The 16210-nt window shown below is 37.4% G+C and overlaps 2 protein-coding genes and 1 long non-coding RNA gene across 3 annotated transcripts; 1 reads left to right on the plus strand and 2 right to left on the minus strand.

The window, feature by feature from the left end:
- Window positions 1-163: 163 nt before the first annotated feature.
- On the minus strand, window positions 164-898 carry LOC116209147 (cysteine-rich repeat secretory protein 1-like). Its single transcript, XM_031542703.1, has one exon. The coding sequence runs from the start codon at window positions 896-898 to the stop codon at window positions 275-277; it is 624 nt and encodes a 207-aa protein (XP_031398563.1). The 3' UTR covers window positions 164-274.
- Window positions 899-3732: 2834 nt separating this feature from the next.
- Window positions 3733-4621, minus strand: LOC116207003 (protein NDR1-like). Its single transcript, XM_031539852.1, has one exon. The coding sequence runs from the start codon at window positions 4550-4552 to the stop codon at window positions 3872-3874; it is 681 nt and encodes a 226-aa protein (XP_031395712.1). The 5' UTR covers window positions 4553-4621; the 3' UTR covers window positions 3733-3871.
- A 7793-nt stretch (window positions 4622-12414) lies between these two features.
- LOC116206621 lies at window positions 12415-14473 on the plus strand. Its single transcript, XR_004156750.1, has 2 exons — window positions 12415-13951; window positions 14184-14473. It is a non-coding gene; the product is annotated as an uncharacterized LOC116206621 (long non-coding RNA).
- Window positions 14474-16210: the final 1737 nt, after the last annotated feature.

Here is a 16210-nt window from a genome sequence, read left to right on the forward strand (position 1 = left end):
ATGCGTTTTCAGTTGGCCGATATATTTACTAAGGCACTTGGACGTGATCAATTTCGATTTCTGCTCAGCAAGTTGGGAATTCAGAATCCTCATTCTCCAACTTGAGGGGGAGTATTATGGAAAGATATTCTTCCCAATTGTATTTCATGTATATATCTTTGTATACCGAACTTAGGGCAATCTGTTTTAGCCATAGATACTCTTTTCCTTTTATTGAACAAATCGGATTGTATACATACCGATGAAGATGAATGAGAAAGACAAGTTCTTCTGCTCAATTTTGTTTCTTGACACACCCAGTCACGTTTATGTCGGGCGTGCACTGGGCCATAGTCTGAAGAGTTTCCTTCGCATTAATCTTCACCTCCTTCGTTGCATACTTCTTCTCAACTCTCAAATACTTAGCCGCCAATTTGTTCGCAAGCTCCCCCATTGTTTTCTCTAACACAGCCATGAACTGCTTGGGCTCGGCCGTAGACTCGCCATTGTACCCATCCAAATGAGGGTCTGTCTCCATGGAGGAGAAGAAGTTGCGATTGGAGTAACGAACCATGCACTGATCGAACCACAGAAATGCCCATTCTGACCTGGGGCAAAGTCTAACGATCGTCTTAGTTGCATTCTTAGCACAGTCCTCGCACTCGCCGGGGCTAAGGTCTCCCCTGCATAGGAAACTCCCATAGACAGCATTAGAACTCGTGTTGTAGTACCCCAACGGGACTCTCGAGTTGGAGGAGAGGGAGTTGAGGATGAGGTCAAGGTCTGCCTTGTAAGATGTCAACGTTGTGTTCGGGTAGCTCGAGTTCGAGCATCTGTATAAGCTTAATGTGAGGGTGGATTCAGCTTTGAGGGTGAGGAAGGTGAGGAGGATGACGAGGCAGAGAGAAATGTCTGTCATGTTTGTGGAAATCATTTGGTTGGACAACATTAATTTCCTCAAAATGTCTTAATGGAGCCTTAGGCTCCATTTGTTTTCAGGGTTTGATTTTAAGATTTTAACTATAACTTTATATCTACTCACTACACAACAAAAATCAACTCTTCAAAATAAAAAAAGTGAGCCTCATACATAAACCCACATACAACTCAATTAAACTCAATTCAATTTTTAATATTAAATTCTCCAAACTATTCATTACTTTTTCTCATAATTCAACACCACAATCATTAAAACCCAATTAAAATCAAAATCAACCAATTAAAATCAAAATCCAACTCCCAAAACAAACGCAGCATAAATGACTAAAGAAGACCCGCGAAAAGAAAAGGAAGAGAAAGGAAGCCCTGTCTTGCTTCAAGGTGGCTTCCTAGTGTAGAAGAGGCATCGGCCGGAATTTGGTTTTGCGGGCCCTTTCAGGAAGAGAAATTATTATGTGAACTTAGTTAAATGTGTTAGAGACTGAGCAAATTGTTGGCAGACAAATAACATATTAAACGGTCCCATCTTCGGTTACAAAAGATATCCTTTTGAGAGAGTTAGTTTTTACTCCTCCTGATCCGAGCAGCCTCGGAGAATGTCCATTTCCCCCTTTCACCGGCTTTGGTTTCTTCCTCTTTCTTCATCAGTCGCCAGTAAGCAAATGCATCGATCGTGCTAATGTCCTCAAATCCCGATTCCTATCTCCAACTATTGCCGGTAAACAACTGCCGCAGCAACTACTGCGTACACCAACTACTGTGTTCAAGAAACATGGTAAAATTTTGATTCATTGAAAGAGAGATGAAATCTTTAAGCAGCAAAATCAAGCCTGGGGCTAAAATTATAATTAAGATTTTTTGAGCAAAGTTGCTTTATTACATTTGGTGGAAACGTGAATTACATTTGGTGGAAACGTGAAACACATGGAGGAAAGCTGCGCCAATGGGAAGGAAACTGCATGTATACAGTAGACTGCTCCAACTTTTAGGAAGGTAAATGCATCCCAGACACGACAAATTATAATCAAGTGGAAATTAATATTTTCAAATTAAAAAAAATGTAACCATATATTATAATATCACCAATTGATTAATCCATTAATTAATTCATGATAAACAATGCTAAAATTTCATCTTTTTCCTTTGGTTAGATTATAGGCCCCAAACTCTAAGGTTGCATTTGGGTGACCGGACAGGAAAAGATATGAGGGGATGACAAGAGAGTTAAAATTCAAGGATAAATAATATTCTAATAAAATACTCGGTACATATTAAGGTTTGGGATTAGAATAAGCAAGTCAAATGCCAAGAGTGTTCTCAAAAGTTATGATTTCCAGAAAGAATAATTTTTGAAATTAATTTGAAAATTAGAAAAAAAAAAGAAATAAAAAGGAAATACTGGCCACCACCCTTTCGGCGAGGTGGCCAAGGCCTCAAAGATTGACGGCGGTGGCAGCTAAAATCCGGCCTTCACCACCCCCCATTTGTCCACCCATCTGATCATATAGAGAGAGGATGGAGAGAGGACCAGATGTGGCCCAAGCTCTGCCCAATCAAAGTTGCTGGTGATCATTGATGGTACCAACGGCCTTGATTTGGACCATGGTGGCCAATGTTTGGACACTGCTTCTCCTCTCCCTCTTATTATATAAAGACGGACAAATCAAGAGCGATGGAGGCCTAACAATAGCCATCATGGCCCAGGTGAGTTCACCGTAGAGGTGGTGGCCGGAGCGGGCCCTTTCACTCCTCCATTCGTAATCTTTAAGCTGTATAGGTATAGTTCTCCAAAAAAAAAAATCTACAAGTGTAAACATATTGAAATCCGTAAATAAAATAGATGAGAAAGGGCAGTTTCGTCATAGACTAAATATTATCCCAATCCTCCTCAACTACTATGTCCAATCTTACCCTTTATTCCATCCCGAACAGCACCAAACGCAAGACAACATTTGAGAAATCCATTTCCGGCCTCAAATCCGGTCTACCAAATTACGAAGCCTAATTAACAAAGTTGTTGTAAAAAGAGATATAGTGCATTCACTTACAAGAAATCAATAAGTTTTTAGTTCGATTCTTATATCGTAGGGGCTTTCTTTATTTGTTTCATGTTCACCTACCATCTCCATTGTAATAAAGGAACTTTTAAAAAAATGTTTACCTATATTTGCTTTAAATTTTTTTACTTGAAGTTCTGATTTGTGGCCCCATATTAAAGTAAAATATTATCAGAAAATTCCACCTAAAAAATAATATTCCAAAAAAGAAATTCCATTTTAGGATTTTTAATCAAGTATATTATAAGATTTTCTCCCCAACAACGGAAATTTTCGACCTTATTATTTGAGATTTTTCCACCGAAGTGTACGCAATGGTCTTGGGTCCCCAAACTAAAGTCCAGCCTGATCCCTTCTCAAATCGATCCATGCATACAATCTTCCTATGATTCAGTGTATTATCATAAAAATCAGTTGACTGTAGATTCCACATCTCGGTCAATTTTGACCAGCAAATGTCTTTATTTTCTGTGTCCATGGTACGCGGCCCCACTAAGCTCTTATCTCAATCACGGCATTAATGTCTCGTATCTGTTCAGATTGTTTTATGATCTAGAAAAGTACAAGGTCCCTTGCCTGATAAGACATATAGCTCTATGATTTCTCAATCCATACTAATGGATGAACTGTGTTCATATATGGTTTATCAAAATATATATATATATATATATATATAAAGAGCTGTGTTTATATATGACGTGTGTATATATATTATAAGAACAAACATACTTATCATGGGAACAAGAGACATGGGAGATGATATAAAATTATCTATCCAAATTATAAGAGAATCGATGCTCGAAAACTTTATCGGTAAATATTGAGTGGTTGGGAGATATCTAAGCATATAATATTTACATCAGTAAGACTTTATCTTTGCGTGTGTGTCTATTGAGCTAATCCAGCTTTATTCTCCTCCACTTTTTGTTGGAACAATGGTGTAGCTTGATCTTCTTCTTCTTGCCTCGCATTTTCCCGTCCGAACCAACCGGTATCAGACCTTGCACCCTCAAGTCATGATGCTTACTCTTCTTGCCCCATGTTTTGTACTGGATCCGAGTCACCAAGGTCACCTTCAGCTCGGCTTTGGCCATCGAAAATTCTCCCGAATGAGCCCTCATGACCCCAAGATCGGCATTCACATTATCGTTTACCTTTTTGGTCTTGCCCATCCCTTGGTAGAATGCAGGCATAGTTGTCTCACTGACTTTGTCGTTGCCCACATAGATCGTCACTGCAATATCATCGTAGTAAATCCCAGAGTCTTTGTTAGGATTCTCGATTTCCAGAGCATAAGTGATGGTGTCGTTGCTGTTTCCACCCTCTGCACTGGTCACAGAAGTGCCGTTGATCTCGAGGTGCAGGGCGGTTGCCGGTATCGAGAGAGCCGATACTGCAGCGTTAGGTTTCTTTGGGATTGAAGCTAGCCACGCAGACAGTACAATTAGTCCCGAGAGAGCCAGCGCTTTGAGAACCCACAGAAGAACTTGGCAGGCTGTATCATCTGGCGAGAAAGAAAATGGACATTTCATTTTGCAAGTGAAGGCCATTATTAAATGATGTCGGAGAAGGGTCATAGAAAAGAAAAAGAATGGTGAAGTTTCAGCAGATGATATGATTCTTAGTGTGAGCTATACAAGTTTCAAGGACAATAGAGGAATATGCCTTCCTTCAATGTCCGGGTGTAGCCATCTAGAAAGAACACGGCATGCAAGGTGCCCTCAGCCTATTGCATGAGACTAAACCCGATTTAGATGTCATTTGGTTTTGGTCACACGGTACTTTTAGTGAGTTTCGAGCCCTTGCTCAAGTAAAGTCTCCTTACGATGATACACAGTTTGCCAACTGTATCACAACACATTATTTATTCTTCATAGTAAACTTAAATAAGAGGACACTTTCACAAGAAATATTTTTTTGTCAATATTACAAGAAATTGGAGCATACTTATGACATTTGGGGAATCCTCTCGACCTCAGCTTTCTTCTCCCACAGATTCCACGTCAATGATACTTGCCTCTTCTGCTTCAATGAACAAGAAACACGAGACCATCTGCTCTTGCATTGTCCTTTTGCCATTATTGTAGGGTCTCATTTGAAGTGGCCTGTCAACTTTGCTTCTTTGCCTCATATTAATGTTGCCGAATGGATTCGAACGTTATTTGGAATTGACAGAATTCTGCAGATTCAAATCGAAATTCAGCAGTCTTCTACTCCAAACAGTGGTCACATTCGATTACTTATGGCAGCTCCGAAATGAAAACAGAGAAAAAATGGAGTTTCTTGATCCGATTAAGGCAGCCATGGAAATCACAAGGAGACACTCGGCCTAAGAGAGGGCCTGGGAGACGCGGAACTTCGAGCTCTCACAATCCGCAAAATCTGGTTTCCCGGGACTCAAATTCAACTCCGATGCTGCATTCAAGGAAGGGAAAGCATGGTTAGGGATTCTATGCACCAACTCTTTTGGCTCACTGATCTCTGCATGGTCCTTCGACTCTGCAACGACAGCATCTCCAATGCAAGGGGAACTGGACGGTTTCATCAAAGCAGTGGAAATCGCACTGGACATGAATATCCAGCAGTTTCATCTCTCAAGCGATGCCAAGGACTTGATCGATATCACCCAATCGAAGACCTTCGATAATCAACCCCAACTTGCTGAGTCGTTGTATCTACTTCTGAGCTTTCTCTCCATTTTCGACTCTTAATGTAGCTAAATGGGCAAGCTTTTGTATGCATAGTGGTCCAATTCGCATCTCCAATCTACCCTCTCGACTTCTGTGGCGGGAGATGAAGATGTGATTTGGCCCGCTTGTTCTACCCTTTCAGTTTACATATGAATGAATTACCTTTCCAAGCAACCCAAAAAAAAAAAGACATTGAGGAAGATAACCAAGCACTAAATTCTACATATATATCGTAATTTTCAGTGTGTTTAGAAAACTCACATGGATTAAACCCTCAGAAAGAATACTTTTGTCAAGAATTTTTTTTGCCATTTTGTGTGATCATCACAGACAGTGTTGTGAACAATAACATGCCACACAACCAAAGATATTTGAACCCGTCTAGATACATGTACTAAAATTGCCCGATCTGCCAATAAAAAAAAAGAAAAAAAGATGCCTACAAAAGAAATTAATGCGACAAAAAGTATTTAAATGTTGATTAGGATTTCAATATTATGAATAACTCCTATATATTAACACTAGTTGAATGACCCGTGCTGTGCATGAATTTTATTTTTGAGTACTAAATCTGACAATATTTTTAAAGCAATATCTTAACTTAATCATTTTGGCCTTTTATATTTTTATTTTTTATTATCCTATTAATTTTTATATGTATAAAACATAAACTTATTTCAAAATAATTATAAGAATATCTAATATTTCAATCCCGATAAAAATATTATTTTATTTTTTTCAATTTGTCTTTCATTATATAGTAGTAATTTTTTAAGTAAATTGGTTCACAAACTTTTGGATTTTTATTTAGTAAAGTGTTGTATTTGGATAAATAAAATAAAACTACTTATGAGTTATAAACTTTGAAGATTATTAATTATTATTCTTTGAATCACCAATACCGGTTATAATATTCTATTCTATTTTCATTCTAACTGTAATATCTATATAACTTCTAAGTATATAATTCTTTACAATTTCATCATTTCTATTAATTCACATTATTAATGCCCAAATTTACTCAAAGTGGTTGGTGTTTGATGATTTTTATTTTGGTCAGATTTGAAATTTTGTTAAAATATTATCAACATTAACAAATTCTAATTGAAAGAATTTATGTTATGATATAATCGTATTTTGGGAACTCAAATAATGAATGAAATATACCTTTGTGAGAAAAATATAATTAAATTCTTTTACCAAGTGATTTATTTTATGAATATTTGTATTTTCAATTTGAATCAAATATATTTTCATGAGTAAGCCATATCATTTTAAAAATCTCATATTAATAATTTTTATGTTGTATAAAAATATGAAAATAGATTTATTTCATTTTTTAAACATAAAAACTAAAATGTTAAAATATAGTAGACAGTACTTCTTCATTAGTATATCATCCATGTTATATATATACATATACTTAATTACTGCAATTATAATATAAGAACAAAAAGCTTATCTACGAAATTTATCTAAAATATCTTTTAGTTATTACATGGTAGAAAAGTTATAAGATCTTTTATTTAAAGTATTTTCTTGAAAATAAAATTAAAATTGATTAAAAACTTTTAGAAACTAAAATTAATTAGTTGCACAAAAATATTTAATGCATCATAAATGTATCAATCCTCTTTTATTATATGTACTTATAGATTTAAGGCAAATATATTAAATATAGTTATAGCACTTTTTTAACCCGAAATATTATTTAGATATAAAAAAGTGCATGATATTTTGGTAGCATATGAAGTTGAATAGATAAAACAATTATAGAATTTTTTATAAATTCATATTATAATACAATACTTCTTTGCTAATAATGACTAAAAATAATTAATAAATTCTATTAAATGCATTTAATGAAAGAATTTTACTTTTTTTTCTCCTATAAATAATATTTAACCATAAATCTTATTTTGATATTTACATTTATGATCCTATATAATATTGACAATTTACTTTTCTAACTATATTTATTGTATGGGATACAACTTTATATATATAGATTATTATATAAAACAACATGCATTGAGCTAATCAATACCAATATACAATTTTTTTTATTTTGTAATATATCTAAAATAAAAAACAAAGATAAAAGGAGAAAAAAATTATTCTGTCATGGTTTAACATATCACACATAAGGGATTAATACTAATGAAGTAATTGAACATTATTAAAGTCTTTTTTTCGGTGTGAACTTCAATTGCGTCCAGTCTAATCCAGCTGAATCGGGTCGGCTCACAAAGCGGTAAAACTCTCTTAGCATGGATTTTCTGCATCCACAAGGACTCAAGCCCGAGACCTTGCTTAAGGAGAGCAGGCGCTTAACTATTTGAACCAACCCATGTTAGTAACATTATTAAAGTCTTCATTTTATTAAAATCAGCATGATATTTTAATTATAGAATACAAAACTTGCAAAATTAATTATTTAATTCATAGAAGTACCAAAATTCATGATTCTAAAAAATAATGCAACAAATTAAAAAAAAAGTATATCAAGAAAATTTCAAGGCCCTGTTCATCAGCTTCTGGGGAATAAAGGAACTTCAATTAACCAAAGAATTTGTGTTAAAGTTTTTCTTAATGTCATTTTGACTTGAAATTATTAATAGTAATAAGCTAGTAGCAGTAGTAGTAAATATCATAATATTACTAAAAATCAAAATTACTGAATAATTTTAGGTTCAGCATGTCTAATTCTTAATTCTCATATCTAATCGTCTCTTTTAAATTAGGAAAAAGACATTTTTGGTCTTATAAGTTTAGTCTTAGGTCAATTTTGATCTTCTAAGTTTTAAAAGTATCGAATTAGTCCTATACGTTTAATTCTTAAGGCAATTTTGGTCAATTTCATAATTTATAAGACCAAAAATGTCTTTCTTTTTCAAAATTTATATGATCAAATTTAATTGAAAGGCAACTTATATGACCAAAAATGTCCTTTTCAAAACTTATAGGACCGAAATTGTCTTATGGAGAAAACATCTAGGACTAATTCAGTAATTTTAAATCTTATATGATCAAAATTGACTGCATGCTAAACTTATAGGACCAAAATATCTTTTTCCCCTTTTAAATTATACAAATAGCCAAGTTCATGTTGAGGAAAGAAAATAAAACCGTTCAACGTACTACTGGATATATGACTAGTTATCAACTGAAATCAAACTTTTTCTTGAGTATATCGAACCATTTATATGTTGTATCCAATTGGCTAATCTATCTATGTTATATAGAAAAACTAACAACGTTTTTCAATAAATATCTTCAATAAATGCAACTAATAATTTAAATTTATTATTATTATTATTATTATAAATTATATGATGTATATCTATATATCTATATATAATAAAATTGACTTCCAAAAACATAAATGTGCTTTAGTTATTGCGATTGAAAAATTATAGAAAAATGAATAATATTGAAACAAGTCTGTGCAATGCACAGGAAGTAGACTAGTTAATAAAGGTAAAGAAAATTCTAAGTGGCCAAGGGAATAATATGCAGTTATTCCTAATAAATAAAAGCCCAAGAAGAAAAAAGATGGAAATTAGCAAAAGGGATGATTCTTATTTCAATATAGAAAGAATTGATTTAACAATTGATTTCGGAAAGAAGATAACTTAAGAGAATGACATTTTTTTAAAATGATTTATGTATACTGTTTTTTTTTTGTTATATAGAAAAATTCATGACCTAATACAATGAAATAGAACTTATTATAACTAATAAAGGGGCACGATATTAAACTTGAAACCTATTGGTTACCAAACGAGAGTATGTGTCACTGCGCTACACCTTTTATATATATATATATATACACATATACATATCTACCTTTCAAGAAGGCCAATCGTTTGAGTTTTCAGTGATTCCGTCAACCATGGCCATGAATGGCCCCAAAGGACTATTCTTTGGGGGGAAAAGCATCCTAATGAAAAGATTGCTTAATTTAAAGAAAGGGCTATCGATTTCGAATCTAATTTTATGCAGTCGATTTTTCTATAATCTTCTTTGTCTATATTCCCTAAACTTTACGGAAAGCATAAAGATGTTATAGCAAAGTAAAATAATAAAAAGAGTGTAGTATAGCGATACATATTCTTACAAGAAACAAAAAGTTTTCATATTCGAATCTCGTCCATGGAACTTTTAGTGCCCTTTATTATACTTCTCTTATTTTTCTTTAATAAAGAAACAATCAAAAAATAAAGAAACAAAATGAGATAGCAAAGTAGAGAACGCATTGGAAGATTGCTACGATTCTTTGCTCTTGCGCTAAGGAATGAGTTCCAACTAATGGAATGAGTCCATGTGAAGAGGACAAAAAAATTTAACATAAATGCATCAAAGAAAGGCAATTCAGTCGGAATGCCATACACTTAAACTAATGTGAGCATATGTCATGTCAAACTCTAGATTTGACTATATGTAGATAAATTTCTTATCATTTAAGGTGTTGAAAGGTTTCATTTCTTTTTCCTGCCAGCTCACCTGATTGTAAACCTAGGAATTTCGCAAAGATAAATTCATGCTGTCTGATTGTAGGGTCAAGTTTGCTACACATGAAATAAAATAAGGAAAATTCTAGAATGAGATATTGAATAAAGTCCAATGGCGGGATGCTTATTTTTTTTTATTACATATAAGTCCTTTAAGTATTAAAAATACATTTTAATCTATAAATGTGTCAATTACGTCACAAATTAATTGGGTCGCATTTGAAACCCATAAAATTTTTAGGATTGATGACGTGTCTTCATGAAAAGTAGCCACGTGTCCTAAAAGCTTACCCAGTTTAATAGTGAACCGACCAGGAAATTTTAAAAAATCCCCTAAAGAAACAGATTAAGAAAGGAACGAAGAAGATGAGGGGAGGGGAGTGGTGGCCGGTGGCCGCAGCACCACCGCCCGGATCTCCCCCACTTGAGCGAGAGTGGGGGAGATATGCGCCACCATCTCCCAAACGAGGTTGACGGCAGCCTCTGGTGTTGGCATCTTGTTGCCACTACTTCCACCTCCAACACCAGCACCAACAGCCTCAGTACTCTCTCCAACCATTCTGATAACCTGCCATAACAAGATGCAATGCAACCATGTCACTCATAGTACAACACAGCCAGGTCACACATGGGGTCTCCGTTTGTGTTTAAGGAAGGTACGCTTGCCTGTGTGCGAATATCGCCAGGGTCAATACCCAATTGCTCAAGAACAGGAGCTGCTAACCCTTCACCCTCTTGAAGCAATCCAAGAAGCAAGTGCGCAGTTCCAAAATAATTATGGCCTTCAATACATATGGATGAAATGTTTTTCTCAGCCAAAAAATAACTTCAACCAAGACAACAATAAAAAATGCATTAGTGACAGTGAAGATTAAGGTAAGAAGATCAAGTAAAGACATTGCAACCACAATGGCGGAAAGCGAACTTTTCCAAGCTCATTTTGGGCAACATTATTTGCTTCATTTAACAGACAGGCCATTCAAAACTCTTGGAAATCAATTACTTTATTCCATTGAATTGAAGTTGGATTGAAAATCTACTAACCGATTAGCTCTATGATTCTGATTTGCGCTCTAACTAAAAAGTAAGAACTGCGCGTAGCAAGATATGCAAATCAGGCTAAAAAGCCAAAAACTTAAAAGGCAAGTACTTGAAGAGAAGAAGAATGCGTCTTCGCCGTTGACATGCTTTTTCCACTGACAGCTGCAAAACAAGCTTCGTCATTGGAGTAAATGGAATATCGTCCACAGCAACAAGCCTACTCCCCTTCCAATTATTTTCTCTACCTCAACACGTGCATCTTTAAGATTGATCCCCATCGACTTGAGAACTCTGGTAGCTACACCAGTGCCTTCCTTGATAAGACCGAGTAGGATATGCTCTGTCCCAGCGAAATTGTGACCCAGTCTCCGTGCTTCCTCCTGGGCAAGCATGACTGCGTTAATTGCCCTTTCGGTAAATCCCTCAAACATGGCTCTAGCTACACAACGACTGGCCTTTCCCCGGGGGAAGGAGATTGAGCTTCACACTTTAGCATTAAAATCAAGGCCAAGGCCAAGGCCAGTCTTAACTAAATTGTCAAGAGCATTCATCCCTCGCAAGCCAAAAAAGGCTCTCATAGCGAGAGGGTGCTTGAAGAGCAGACATCATTTTCACATAGAAACCTCCCATAGCGAGAGAGGGTGCTTGAAGAGCAAACATCATTTCACAGATTTTGTAGCCCTTCCAGACTTGCAGCTCGAGCTGCTATGCCTCTGACTAGCAACCACAGCAGGGACATTACTTACTCGAGCAAGGACCCCCGCCATGACCAAATCTGGTAGCCTGGACCTACAGATTAGATTTCACATGTTAGCATTAGAGGTAATTTAGAATCACCAAAAGGGATTCCATCTAAGTGGACGAATCAGGGAAAACAGAATTAATAACAGGAGAAGCTCGGAAATGTGCAGCAGCTTGCATTGGTTATAAAAGCTTTATCAACCTTTTTATGGCCACCAAAAGGGTGAAAGCTACAACAGGCAGGAACATCGACGCCACAGTAATGCATGCCGCACGAGGAAGGAGTAGCATCATAAAAAAAAAAAAAAGGCAACCTAAAAAACATCTCAAATAACAGACAGAGGTGGAGAAGGTAGGGAGCACGAGAAGAGCAAACTAGAAGTAGTAGAAGATAGCCATAACTATGGTATATGGGGTGGGTGCAAGTATAATTGTAAAGAGAGACAAAAATGTATAAGTCCAGTAAGGAAGTATTAGAATATATTTCGAAATCTCTGAAATCTACTTGCCGTATAGTTGATACTGTATCAGGACACCTCGATTGTATCTATGTGTATCTATAAATACAATATACCATGACCCAATTGGATCACCTCCTCAATTATCTACATGATATCAGAGCCTAGGTTACAATTTCTCCCCCCACAAACTCTAACCTTCCAGCCATTCTCCCACCCTTTTGCCGGTCAAAAATGGCGTCCGCATCTCAAGCCTTCAGCAGTGACAATAGCCAAACAAATCCAACCCTTGATACCTTTGCTGATATTCCCCTCAATACCTCTACGGATGTTCCCACCAATGCCCCCATTGAGGCTCTGCCTTCTCCCTCACTAGCCCAGCATACTCTTCCTGCTGCTACCATACCCACCGGAACTATAATAGCTCCCAACATATCGAACCTCGTCCACATCTCGCTTAAGGATTCTAACTACATGGTTTGGAAGACATTGTTTTCTACTTTTCTCAGGTCTCATGATCTTCTTGGGTTCGTGGATGGAAGCCGTCCTTGTCCTCCTGTCACCGACCCTCTCTTTGCTTCCCGGTACCAGATAGATGACAACATAAGTTTGTTGCTCTTCTCCAACCTCTCGGAGCAAATTTTGGAAGAAGTTCATGACCTACCCACGGCTCAGTAGATTTGGGAGGGATTACACAATCGGTTCGTTGAACTCTCCTGTTCTCGTGCTCTTGACATGAAGGTGGAGCTGACTCGCATCAAACTGAAGGACTTCAAGAATGTGGAGTTGTATGTTCACCATTGCAAACAACTAGCGCATCAACTCAAAGAGATTGGTCGGGTTATCGATGACAAAGAACTCATCACCTATGCCCTCACTGGACTCGCTCCTTAATACAAGTCTTTCATTACTTCCTTGAATAATGATCGGGATCCTCTCTCCTTTGGTTCCCTTCGTAATAGTTTAATGTTCCACGAGAATAGTCTCCGACGGATATAGTGGCCGGGGAGGAGGAGGTCACTACAGTACTACGGGTCATCACTCAATCAGGTGGCTGGGGAGGACGAGGTCGTGCTGGGCGGTGGTCGCAGCAATGGTCGCTTGAACCAAGGGGTGATCGCCTAGGAGGTCGCTACAACAACAATGGCACTAGTCGTGGGTACCATCAGCAGCAAGGTGCCCCAGTCACTCACCTGGATGCGGGAATGGTGGTCGCGGATATGGAAACAATCGTGGCAGTCATGCCAGGATTGTGTATGGTCGTGGGCAATCATCCACCTCACAATATTTGGTAAGGTCCTCTAACAGCTTTTCTCCGGTCTATGGGGGTATACTGGGCCATGGACCTATAATCGTTATTTGTCAATTGTGCAACACAGTTGGATAGACCGCTCTTCAATGTCTCGATTATTACTCCCAAAATCGGTCTTAATCTTACCCAAAGTCTTTTGTTGCGCTGAACCTCAATGACATGCCGCCACCTGACACTTACCTGGACTCTGGTGCATCCTCCCACATAATTCAAAATGAAGGTATTTTTACGTAACCTTACCCCTTATGCTGGTTCTAACTCAGTGGTTACTGCTAATGGTTCTTTATTGTCTATAAGTAACATTTGTTCCTTAGCCATTGCTACCTCTTCCAAACCACTTCATCTTAATGGGGTTCTTCATGTTCCATCATTTTGATTTGGTTTCCATGCATCGGCTATGTAACGATAACAATTGTCATGTGATATTCACTAATTCTGGTTTTCTGGTTAAGGACAATATTTCGAGGAAGATACTACTCAGCTGCCCCTCTAGTGAGCATCTCTATCCAATCCAATTATCTCAATCGAGGGCTCTTTTTGCCACAACCTCTGCAGCTTCAGTATGGCACAATCGTCTAGGTCATCCCAATAAGTCGGTCTTGGAAGCCCTTACATCTAGAAAATTAATTCCGCATTTTTCTCTCGATAAAGATATTTGTGTTTCTTGCAATTTGGGCAAGTCCTCTATGTTGGCTTTTTCTTATGTGAACCATAATATAAAGTTCCCTTTGGAATTAATACATGCTGATGTGTGGCATTCTCTACATCTCTCTCATTTAGGATGCAAATATTATGTCATCTTTGTTGATGATTTTTTCCAATTTACCTGGCTTTTTCCTCTAAGGCTAAAGTCGGACGTTTTTGATAATTTCAAATCCTTTCGGGTCAAAATGGAAAATTTACTAAATAGAAAGATAAAGACTCTCCAATGTGATGGTAGGTTGGAATTCAATAATTCATGATTTAGGGAATTATTTACACAATCGAGAATTAATCTTCAAATTTCCTGTCCTCACACTCCGCAACAAAAGGGTGTGGCCGAAAGGAAACATCGTCACATTTTGGATGTGGTTCTTACTTTTCTTGTTCAAAGCAATCTCCCACAAAAATTCTGGGTTGTTGCATCACTTGCTGCGGTTTTTACAATAAATCGTCTTCCTTTTCCAACTTTAAAAATGAAGTCGCCTTTTGAAAAACTATTTGGCAAAATTCCGGATTACAATTTTCTTCATGCATCACTTGTTTTCCCAACTTGTCCCCTTATATCTCGAATAAACTTTTGCCTTGACCAAAACCTTGTATGTTTATTGGCTACACTAGTGAATATAAAGGCTATAAGTGTTTTAATGTGTCCAAAAATCGTTGACGAGTCTTCTTTCCCATTTATTCAACCTTGTACAGCCACTGCCATGGCTTCTCCTCCAAATCATGTAACCTCCTTCCCCATTATTATTCTCAATTTCGGCCCTCCTTGTATTCAGCCTACACAACAGACGAGCTCGGCAGCCCAATGAGGGAGATCCACCAGCCCAGTCTGAGAGATCCAATGGTCCCCTGCTTCAGTCCATTCTGCCAATCCAGTCCAATCCCCCAGTTCAGTCCAGTCAAGGCCAGTTCGACAGCCCAGTCCAATAGTCCAGTCCGAGAGATCCACTGGTCTCCCGCTTCAGTCCGATCTGCTAGTCGGCCCGGTCTCCTCCAGCCCACCTCATCCGTAGCCCACTGCCAGCTCTCCCTCCCGGCCTGTTACCAACCCTGTTATCTCTCCAGATCCGGCAGCCATTCAGCCCAGCCCAATTCCTGCTTTCAATCTGGCCTAGTCCCTGTCTCCTGATGTACATTCCACCGAGTCCACTGCTGACCCGATTCCTCCCCCAATTTTTTGTCCTTCCATTCCTACTAACATACACTCCATGGTTCCTCGTGGAAAATCGGGCATAGTAAAACCTAATCCTAAATTTGCTTCCTTGAGTAGCTACTCTTCACAATCAACGTTGGAACCTACTTGTTACTCACAGGCAATAAAGGACCTGAATTGGCGGAAAGCCATGGCAGATGAATTTAATGCTCTACTTCAGAACGGTGCTTGGAGTTTGGTTCTTCCAAAATCAAATGTAATGTGGTAGGTAGCACCATTGACCAATACAAGGCTCGGTTAGTGGCTCAGGGGTTTCGGCAATAACCAGGTATTGATTATCATGAAACTTTTAGTCAAGTTGTTAAACCTTCCACTATTCGTCTCATTCTTTCCTTTGCTCACTCTAACTCTTGGGATATTTGACGATTGGATGTTAAAAATGCGTTTCTACATGGTCACTTAAAGGAAGAGGTTTACATGAAATAACCTCTTGGTTTCGTCCATCCTTCTTTTCCTAATCACATATATTGTCTTCATAAATCGTTGTATGGTCTTAAGCAGACTCCTAGGGCTTGGTTCACTCGTTTTAGCTCCTTTCTTGTCTCTCTTCGATTTGTCTCC

The sequence above is a fragment of the Punica granatum genome, chromosome 5 (genome assembly GCF_007655135.1).
Source record: "Punica granatum isolate Tunisia-2019 chromosome 5, ASM765513v2, whole genome shotgun sequence".
NCBI classification, from domain to species: Eukaryota; Viridiplantae; Streptophyta; class Magnoliopsida; order Myrtales; family Lythraceae; genus Punica; species Punica granatum.